We start from the raw sequence: 11,242 nt of genomic DNA, 5'->3' as shown, positions 1-11,242 counted from the left end.
AGCTGAGCCTAGTTGGTCCAACAAAACAGAAATCAGCGGAATGGGGTACTGATTCCTAATAGTAATGGAATTCAAAGCGTGATAATCAATACACGGGCGGAGATCTCCCTCCCGCTTAGGCACAAAAAACAAGGGGGAAGCCGCCGGGGATCGCGAAGGGCATATGAAACCAGATGCTAGAGATCTGTCAATGTAGGACTTCAAAACCTGATCTTCCTTAGGAGTCAATGAATATATGCGCCTGGAGGGGATTTTACCCCCCGGGGATAACTCAATAGGGCAGTCATATGGCCTGTGTGGTGGCAAAACATTAGCACCCCCTTCATCAAAGACATCCTGGTAGTTCTCATATTCGTCAGGAAGCTGTGTTTTACCTACCGCACCTACAACAAAAGCCGTGTCCAGGAGCGCACGACTAGCTGTTATGGACTCCTGATTAGTCACTTGGCAGTTCTTAGCACAGAATTCCGAAGGAAAGCACACCACCCCGGACTGCCAATCCACCACTGGGTTATGTGACTTTAACCAAGGAAGGCCAAGGATAAACCCGAACTGGGGGCGGCTATCAGGTCGAATGTGATAGTTTCGGTATGCCCGTCTTCCATCTTCATAATCAAGGCAGCAGTGATTTCCGTTACCATGCCAGACACAAGGGACGAACCATCGACCGCCTTCACAATCTCAGGACATGATTTTAGGACAACAGGTAACCCCAGTTTCCTAGCCAGCGCATCATCCACATAGTTACCTGTAGCCCCGGAATCCAGAACCACAGTAACTAACCATTCCCCACAGTCCTCAGTGGAAAGAGCCATCGACACACCATAGGGAACTTGGCCGTTGGAGTCTCGAGAAATACCACCCGACAACTGTACTCCAATTATTGTCGGGCTTTCGCATTTCCCTGTTTCTTGTTGGGTTTCTTGGGGCATGAGCGGAGCAAGTGATCAGAAGCAGAGTCCGTTCTTTCTCCTGTGTTCCCTTGTTTCAGGTGAAATTGGCCCCCGAACTGCTCCAATCTGCATGGGTTCTACCGTACTGGGAGCGGAGACATGGGCAGCGGAAGAGGTGGGTTGGACTAGTCTTTTCTCCCCTCTCCTTTCTGTCTGTCGGGGGTCAACCTGTAAGACAAGGTCCAATAACTCGGGAAAGGCCGTAGGTATCACCGGGACAGTGGCCAGCGTGTCCTTTAGGGGATCGGAAAGTCCTTCATAAAACAGGGAGGCTTTCTTGTCCTCCGGCCAACCAGTTTCTGCTATAAGATGGTTAAACTTAGCTACATAAGTTAGGAGGGGTGTATTCCCTTGTTGTAACCCAAGCAATTCCAAATCGGTAGCCTGTGTGGCATACTGCGTGTCAAAAACACGACTCATGGCGTCTATTAACGCATCACAGTTGTATAACAAGTGACTTCCTTCCTCAAGCAAGGGATTAGCCCAAGCCGCTGCAGTACCACCCAAGTGTGACAACAAAAAGGCCGCTTTGGTTGTGGAGTCTGGAAATGAAGCAGGCCTGCAAAGAAAATGCAACCTACATTGTTTTAGGAAGGTCCTATAGGATTTAGGATCCGCCATAAACCGCTCCAGTGGGGCCAATGGAAACTGGGCAATCATATATATCGGGCCCGCCTCCTGCTGAAGCTGCGACAAAACGGAACCCGAGGGCACTGCAGGAGGGGGTATCAGAGCACCACCAGGCTGTAAACCAGCTTGAAGCTGATCAATACGCCTTTCAGTGGCAGAGTGGGCAGCAGCCATATCAGTACGTAAATCAGCCACAAGCTGGAGAATAGCCGTCAATGACTCGTTGGCATCCATTATAGTTAAAGGCTTCTGAATCTGTCAGGCGACTATTGCCCTCGTAATGTAGCCGAAGAGTTCTTCTGACTATTATACCCCGCTGGCTGGAATAAACAACCAGTGCGATCTAGTAGCCAAAAGATAGGATGCCAAACGAAGACCAAGTTGGCTGCAGTACTCAGGATAAGGTGCACCGACACAGGGGTATAGGTAGACTGGAAGCGACTGCAAGGAAAGTGACGGAAGTTATCCACAATCCGTAACAGTAATACAATGTAAGTTATCAATAACAGAGCACTGACCTTTGAGTTAAGAACGCTCAAACCCAAGGGAGTGTGCCAGGCAATTTACCAGTTTACCCCTGTGAATAAGGAAATGCAACAATAAATGCTAGCGACTGGAATTGGCAGGCTAATAATTACAAAGTGAATGTTCAGAATACACCCTTACCGTGAAAGAAACTGTACTGGGGCAGTTGAGGCAATGAAGATTTGCGGGTCTGTAGTGGGATGCAGGGAATCCAAACAGAATCTACCCCGACGGAACGAGGATGCCTAAGCAGAATTCACTGGCAGTCTCAAGTCTAAAGTAAACACAAGGTTTCAAATCCAAAGGCGAATCCACAACCAAAATCCAAAAAAAATCCGTAATCCAAGGCAGTTCAAATGAAGTCCGACAAAATCCCCAGGTAGCCCGCAAGATCCGAAGGAATTCCCAAGCAGTTTTAGTCTGAAAAGAAATCCGTAAGGCAACAAACGTAGGCTTTATTCATAGTCCGTGGACGTTCCGAGGCCAAAGCAGTACCATGAAGGCAGCAAGCAAATCCAAAAATCCAAGGAGACAGAAGACAGGCAGAATCCAGGGATAGTCCGAAGAACGATACACGGGAAGGCAGTTCCAAGAAGGGCGGGAAAAGGGAGGGAAGGTAAACAAGAATCAATGATACGAAGTAACGCCACTGGAAACCAGGAAGTTCAGAAGCACTGAGTGATTCACGGCAGCGTTTTTTAAACAATCACGTGAGCGCATAGTGATCACGTGAACACACTAGCATCACGCTGGAGGCGGGGCAATGAAGAAATGACAGTACGCCAGCGTTGCCAGGCCAACTTCCATGCACCTGGTAGTCCTCGTCTTAAAGGGCCAGAACCTGTCTGAGCACGACTTCTCTTATGAACGAAAAAGGAGATCACAAATCTTCTTGAGCCTGAAGCTTTATTCATGACACAGCAGTTGGTTCCAGACCATCTCCTCCTCCTTCACCCACCTGCAGGAGCTTGCCAGGTGCCTCAGCTGCGCACAGAACTGGTCCAGCGATTCCTCTTCTAGCTGCTTCTCAGCACACATGACAAATCTGTCAAAGTCCACGTTTGCCATTGGAAGAAAATGGTCTCGAAGAGCCTGTTTCACGGCGTCATATGTGACCACCGGGATGTTGAGAGAGTCAAAGATTCGTTCGTCATCCACCTCCTCAGAGGCCCTGAAAAACATTTCTAGTTTCTTGACCCACAGGAGCCATTTCGGCCCCAATTTGGATGGTAGGCCAGGGGTGTCAAATTCGGGCATGGGGGCCAAGGTGCTGTGCATCCTGTGTGGGACTGGCGCAGGGGCACCCTCTTCTTCTCCTTCCTCACCCATGGCGGTGGCAGGGTAAAGTACTCACAGGCTGTTGTGCTACGAGGGTGGAGAGATGATCCAGTCACCAGATGAAATGGTGGAGGTTCAGCACTGATGAAAATCATGGAACTCAACCCAGTAGGTCCAGGTATGGAAATGTCTTGGGCACCCCTAGCAGTTCTTCCTTTTTTTTTTTTTTTGATGCCACAGCCATGCCGCAAGCTAGGGCTGTGGAAAGTTCCAAAAATTGAAGTGTAGGCACTGGAGATCGCAGCCGGCGCACGAGCACCCTCCTGGGCCGCAACCGCTGCGATCCGCATATGAACAAAGATGGCCGCCGGCCGTGCGCGCAAATTTGTGCCGACACGGAGCAAAAGCCTCAATCTCCGATGCCTTCGGAGCGGAGATGACTTGCTACAGAGTCATCCTCGTCGCCAGTGTTGTATGGTGGGGGCTGGCCAGGGCCCCCACCCGCACTCACACGCAGCCACGCATACATACACGAGGAACCACACGGGACGCGTGTGGACTGCTCGGGTCCCCGGCTCCAACTGCCGGGTGACCGTCTTTATTTCAACAGCACATGTGCGAGCCTCGTCGCCACTCGCGCATATGTAATAACTGCGTATGCACTACACAAAACCCGCCTCATTTTGTAGTGTCACTTAAGGCACTAGGGGTACTGGCATACATGCCAACCCTCCCGATTTAGGCAGGAGACTCACAATTTTTCAGTTAAAAATAATGTTATTTTTAACTGTCTCCCGCATAGAATCATTATAACCCCAATGCAGTCTTATGGGAAAACTGCATTCTCCCTATTTGTGTTGTGAAATCTCCCTCTCAGGGGCTCCTCAATGTTGGCATGTCTGTACCGGTGTCAGAGCAGAGACTGCCTTGGTGGGCTTTCTTGCGCCCATTTATTTAACTCCATCGCGTGGTCTCTTCCGACCACGTCATCCTGCATATCATGTGACTATCAAATCTACTAACCAACCCAAGCCAGGGATCCTGGAGACCATGAAAATGGCAGCAGTGCACGGTATAAGTCACAATAACATAACATTTGGCCACCACGTGTCCTATCTGGAGGGTGGGTTTAGGATTTCAGTGATGAAGGTCAGGGGGTAATGTCTTGGATCAAAATGTCAAATAAAAAAGAACGTCTCAATATGTAGTACAGACAGGAGGACGGAGGAGAACGAATTTAGAAAACTTCTGGTGTATATTCTGCACTGTCCATCGCCAAGGGTTACTCTGTGACGCTCATGTGACCTAGCTATGAGTGCGCATGCGCAGCTTAAACACGAAACTCTGACGGCTTTAACTAGTAAATGGTTTCCATGACCCGAGCGCTCAGCGATGACGTTGGTTGTCATAGCGACCAACCTAGCGTTTTCGTCCATTCTGGCGGCCCACAATTGTAAGCGGAGGCGCGTGCGGGGTTTGTTTACCCACCTCCCCCCTAACTCCTCCCTTGAGGCGGAGAGTAACATCCCAGCGTCTGGTGCAGCAGACATGGCGGAGGACTCTGAGTGGGTCGTAGAGAGCATCTTCGGGTTTCTGCGTAGCCGACTCTGGGCAGAGCCTGTGCTGGACTTCCTGGAGCAGCGGTGCTCAGGTAAGACCCTCTGCAGGCGGCATTCACTCCTGACGGGTGTGAGGCCCGTTTGTTTATCCTACTGCTGATCTGTATTGTTGCAGGAAAGGAGGGGGGACAGGTAGTGCTGCAACTTCACTTCGAGAAGTGTCCCTTCTTACGTCGTCAGTTCACCACTTCCCCCAAGTCGAGTTTGTAACGTTGTTCCTTGATCTGAAGCGAGATCGAACATTCCATTTGCGTTGTCTCGCTTACATAGTGTTTCCGGGGCACCCCTAAGAGCCAGAACATATCAGATTGCCCAAAGGAAGCTTGTCTGTTGAGAGATGGTGCCTAAATGTGTTGGAACTGTTCGACCCTCTGCGGAAAGACCAAAGGTGTGACCACAACTGGTTTATTGATCGGGGACATGGTGTTTCAAGCAAGACCACGTCTGCAGAAATTACTGTTTGAAGTGCTGCAAGCGTCCCCAGTTTGGCAATGATAGATGTCATGTGTTTGTATTCTACATTTTTATGAACCACCTTACCCGTTTGAAGTGAAAGACATGTATTGTGCCATGAGTTGATTTTTGAAGTAAGTATGGGCTTAATACTCCCCTAATAGAAAACCTCGTATTGGTCGGAACTTAAATGACACCTGTCCCGCACAAGGAGAAGGGGATGAGGACATCTTGAAATGTTGTATATGTATCCGGACCGCTAATGAATGGGGAAATAAGTGGTACGGCTGGGAGCCCGGGTTTGTTGTCTCGGCAAGAATATTCGGATTCAATAATGGTGGGTGGTTACCTGGGATGATATTCCAACACCTCAAAATTACTATTCCACATCTTCCATGACTCAAATTCACAGGCAATGAACCCCCTCGGATTGCAGACGCATCAGGTTTGAGTTATTTTTGATCCAGCGTTTTCAGGACCATGTGCAACCAACTGGATCAGGGATATCTAGCGTCACCTTTGCAGAAATCCTCTGTGTACAAGATCCTGATCCTCAGGTGAGAAACCTTTGGCCCGTGGGTACACTACATGATTTGGTTAAGTTTTTGTCCTGCATTTGCAGTCCTTGCCAGGAGCGCTGAACCTACTATCAACGGGGCAGTGGCTGCAGTATGCTGATTGGCCATTGGTGGGTTATTTGTCTCCAGCAAACAAGCTTTACTAAGCCTGGCACCACAGGCTAGCTGACAAAGGGCAATGGTTAAGGGCTCAGATTTTTTTGCCAGCTCGCCCTAGCACCTCGCTGATATCCCTCCTGGCCCTTGGACTGCAAGACTGTGCTTATAAGATCTAAGAGATGTCACTCCTAAATCACCTGTGATTTCCCACCAGATTGCACCCTTCTGATATTTGCTCCTCTTTGCTTACTCCTAATAATTATACCCTTTGACTGTGGCATTTGCAGCATTCTGATATTCCTGGATTGCACTTTCTGGTAATTGCCAAGTGATCTATGATATCTGGACTACTTTTTTCACTCCTGATCGTACCGTTCTTATAGGGGTTCAGAAATACAGTGTGTGATGTTACTGCATCACTATTGTTTTAACCCCTGATTCCATCGTTGATATTTTCAGCTCTGTTTTTGCTCCTGGTTGCTATATGAATGTACCCATATAGCACGTGTCTCCAATAATATGCAAAAAATAAGATAACGCACCCCATAAGGGAATGAGACCAGGTGATGAGTTGTAAGGATAACAAAAGTTATATAACAATGAAAATTGCCAGCAAAGAATTCTGCTGCCTGAGGGTGCTCTGCCAAAACATTACACGGGCAGCACATTAGAAGGGCACATAGCATCACTAATGACGAAATACATGCAGTACACATTGTTAGAGCGGATTGGTGCGAGACCTATAAAGCAGTTGGCACAATAAGGGATGTCATGCGCTAATTGACCACCGCCTCTCAGTCGCTCTTGATACACGTGGGTCAGCTGGGCTCATCACGGTGTGAAGGTCAGGTTGAATGTGAAACATGGCTGGCTGACTAAACGAAACAGCAGGAACTGATAATACAAAAATAATGACACACGTAAGATCCTTGAATGAATAGGGGTACTTGGGTCAAATGAGCTAATATATTGGCATTCCAACCTCTGCGTTCAGAGTTCTCTTTGATACCGCAGTCCCCGGTGCCCACCCTAGGAGTTTGATCTACCAGCTGCCTTGCTTGGATCCTCTTGATATAGGTAAACTTGTGTTGTTTTTGGGAGCATATACTGCTGTATGGGATTAGGCCTGTGGTGGGTGTTCTGGAATGGTCAGCGTGAGGGGATCCGCATGAAAGGAACTGGGGGGTCAGAGCTGATGGACTCTGGCCTGGCAGTGTGGGGGTTGAGAAGGCACTGGCAGTTGATTGAAGATGGATTGGCACTTGGGCTGCAGCTTGCCACGGTCTCACGCTCTCCGCAGAGCGCATTTTTGGGAATGATACTTCAGAATTGTATCAAGGCATGGCTGGACATGCATGCGAACAGGGCTCGTGAAGGAGCTCACTCCCCACATCATAAATAAGACTCAGAATAATGGACACTTACCAATAGGGAATGAGACCAGGAGATTGGTTGTGAGAGGCAACAAAGTCTTTATATAAGATTCAGCATCCAGAGAACTCTGCTGCTTTGATGGCACTCTGGCAAACAATACAAATGCAATACAAGGGTTACAGCGTCATCAGTGATGTTTTCTATACAGTCTACAAGTTACATTTGGATTGGTGAGGGAATGGGTTTGAGTATAGTGCTATAGGGGCCGGCTCCATGAGATTGGCTGGTGGCTTGGCGGGATGTCGGGCGTCACGTGGTTCATCTGGGCCGGTCCGTGCGAGGTGAAGGTCGGGTTGGGTCCAGGAGAGGCGGGTGGTACTGGCTGGCTAATCTACACACTATCACAAGACATACAGTAAATAATGACCATTACTACACCTTTTGGTATTTAAGAGAGGCCTATAAATTGTACACGTGTTTTCACATTATCTCGCTTCAGGTCATTGGCGAGGTGAAGGGTGTGGGAGTATTGCCCTCCAGGTGACATGTGGGTGAGGCGGGATTAATAGCTGTCGGGTCTGGCACATCGGAGCGGGAGGGGATGGAGAGACACATGTTACTTTAGAACAGACTATATTGTGACAGGAGTTTGGTTTTATTGGGGGCACTCTAGGGGGGTCAGCAAGGAAGGGTCACACTTCTGCTATGTCAAAAAGGAATAGTTTTGGAGGGGCACAGGGTTGAACAGGCAGTCATTTTCCAACAGTGGGAGTGAGAGGTGCAGGACCGGGTTTGTTGAGCTAGATGAGCCACAAGTCATGATTCGGCCCAGTCACACACAGGCCAGTGATCTCAGAGGAAGGATGAAAAGAATACATTGTTTGCACGCAACAATTCGCGCCAGAGCATCCGTGAGAAATGGGCTTGGAAGCCACAGGTGCGGGAGGAAAAAGGTGGGGCTGTCGGTGCTCGCTGTGCGCTGCACTGCTGAGGGGAGAGAAGCCTTCACAGATACCAGAATGCGGCCTAGTCAAAAGATGGAGTCGGGGGTACACAAAATGGAGTCCAAATGTGTCTTGCAATAGCCCCACCTCTGTATGTGCCAGGGACTTATCCCCTGAGGCCACAGAAGGGCAAGGGAGGCGTCCCTCCACTAGTGCAAGAGCAAGTGGTCCCTTTTGTGTAGAATGTATGGGGGGGGCAAATATGATCCCCCTCCTTCCTTACACTTGCGCAGAGCTGACAGGGGGAGACGAGGGTGTGGGCTCGCTGTGCGAGGTGCTGGGGATGGGAGTGCTGCGTTTATGTGAAAGGATGGTTTTTCGAGCCTAGTAAAAAGATAGCGTCTGGCTTAGTTCAAAATGGTATATTACTACAGGGATAGGGGCTATATTATATGTTCTATTTGCTATGAGGTTTTGTGCGAATAAGTGCCGTAGGGGTGGTAGCGCCTCCCACCATAGCTAATTATGCGCCTGGTTGCCCTCGGGCCTAGCGCGCTATACAAATAAATAAAATACAAATAATACATTGGTTATTCACCTGGAGTGACGCCAGGTGGGGTGGAAAAGGATAATTTCCTTCCCAACATTCCCCCCTTTCGTTACTCCTAAAGTAACAAATACCCTCCCCCCAGTACATTGGCGTTCCTCAGCTCTTCTAACAGCTCTGTCCCTTGCAGGGCTACCTTTGATAGGCATCCATGCTAAAAACACACTTCTCAAACTCTCTCCACGCCTTGCGTATTCTTCTGGAGTACAGGTCACGTATATACACCCCCATCACCCACCAGATCCACCCATACCTCCTTGTAATTTTCAAGATCATCGGGTTTTGCAATGGTAGTGTTATAGTAATTATCAACCCCATCCCCAGTGTGATTATATAGTCGCACACAATATTTGGGCGTGTCACTCTCTACTTTGATGACGTTGAAGCCCTCCTCCGTGTCATTCGCCAGCTGGATCAGCTCCCATCTTATTATTTGCAGCCACTTTGCGTTTGCTCTTGTCTGGAGACTGGGCACAAGTGATGCAAAAAACGTCTCTGCTGAGTTGAAAAGTTTGTATTCATTGGGGATCTGTGCAAGGAGGTCAGATGATTCTTGAGACAGGTAACTTCTGGATACCTGGTCTTTTTGCCCTTCTTCAGACAGTATTCGAGAAATGGGGGGGGTGATACTTCGGTTGGCTGTGATGCCAGTTGCTCTTCTGTAGGCATCGCTCCCCCCCCCTTAACATGCTCTTCCGGTATTATCAGCAGTGTGGAATGCAGCGGTATCGGAGCACAGTAGTCCCTCCAGGACGGTGGGAGGTGCAAGTATGCATATTTACTGCACACCCAGTAGTAGTCCATTAATGCTGCAGTGTCTTTTGGTAGATCAGGCATGATGAGGGTTTTGTTGTAACGCAAGTACCCATTGGCACTTTTCCTTCTCCATAGAAACAAAGTTTGTAATTCTCTTCATGTTGGACCTTGCCTTGATCGGTTTTTCGAGAGCGGTGACCCATGTGAGTTTGGTGATATGCTCAGTCCATATTTGTACACATGTGGTTTCCATCCATTCTAGTCTTTCATCCGACAGGCCACGCAGTCGTTCAGCTTTGCACATGAATGACTATTTTCGCCATTTATTTTCTCCGAATGTCGTTCCCTCTATGGCCAGGAAAGGTTCTTTGAAACACTTTGCACCTTGTGATCCCTTTTTGCAGATCTTCTCATTTGGCAGACAAAGCTTAATTCTTACTGTGTGTGCCTGGAAGGTGCTCTTTATCCTACATAGTGTGAGATGAAGGAGGCATTGTGATTCTACTAGAGGGGCTTCTTGGGGCACTAGGACCTTGGGCGTCCCAGACACGTGCAGTATCAAGGAACATGCATAGCCACTACCATTTGTTGTCTGTCTCCCTGAGGCACTCATATCCGAGTACTACTTGTTAGACTGTCCAGGATGACGGAGGTCCTCTACTTTGTCTAAGCCCAAACCATGATAGGCATCATATTTGTACTGACATGTCTGCCTTTTCCTTCTACTATTTTGCAAGAGAGATTGTTGTTTCTCTATGGACCTTTTACACAGTGTACCTGGGGTGCGTAATGATTTCTGTACATTCATGGGTTTTAAACGGTACATTGAAAAAAATGCCAGCATCTATGTTTACATCCATATCTGTATTCAACTGCCAGTGTGTCATAATGGGGGAAGAACTTGGTATTATATGAGGGACTGTAGTAGGGAACATGGTATACACTTCATTAAGCTGTGAGGTAGATCTTATGTTAGGTTGTGAGGTAGCTTGCAGACCTGTATACGTGGTAGCGGGCAGCAACATGACATTTTCTACTTTGGATACATTCCCTGTTTCATTATTTAGAAATACTTCAGGCTCTGGGGTCACTTTTGTTATATTTTTGTGCGAAATCATGATGTTCAAAAGTGTTTTGATATCCCATGTTAGTTTTACCCCCCCCCCATCCCTTCTTTTATATGGGTCCCCCAGATAAAAGATGCCGACCAATATATTCCTAGAACAACCATTACTATTGAAAACACAATTGCAACAACATTAATACCACAGTCATAGCTATATGCTCTATCTTCATCTTCAACTTTCTGGACGCCGCGCTCTGCAGCCTGCTCCTGATTCACCTTCTGCTGGAAGTTAGCTGCTTTAGTGTAAGCCTTTGTTAGAGCTAAGCATTTTTGCACGCTGCCGTGTGTCTCTTTACAAAA

At 48.1% G+C, this 11,242-nt stretch overlaps 1 protein-coding gene across 3 annotated transcripts in view; it reads left to right on the top strand.

Annotated features, from left to right (window-relative positions):
• Positions 1-4,723: 4,723 nt before the first annotated feature.
• CFAP36 (cilia and flagella associated protein 36) overlaps positions 4,724-11,242 on the top strand; it is a 1,333,208-nt gene continuing 1,326,689 nt past the window's right edge. Inside the window, exon 1 of one of the 3 annotated variants that reach the window (XM_069608061.1) lies at positions 4,724-5,037. In XM_069608061.1, coding sequence (XP_069464162.1) covers positions 4,779-5,037 — 259 coding nt within the window. In that variant the 5' untranslated portion in view covers positions 4,724-4,778. The remainder of the gene's footprint in view (positions 5,038-11,242) is intronic. The other 2 variants (XM_069608062.1, XM_069608063.1) reach the window with 2 other exon arrangements.

Source organism: Ambystoma mexicanum, chromosome 4q (assembly GCF_040938575.1).
Source record: "Ambystoma mexicanum isolate Mex_15411 chromosome 4q, UKY_AmexF1_1, whole genome shotgun sequence".
NCBI lineage: Eukaryota > Metazoa > Chordata > Amphibia > Caudata > Ambystomatidae > Ambystoma > Ambystoma mexicanum.
This window is presented reverse-complemented; position numbering and strand designations above follow the sequence as displayed.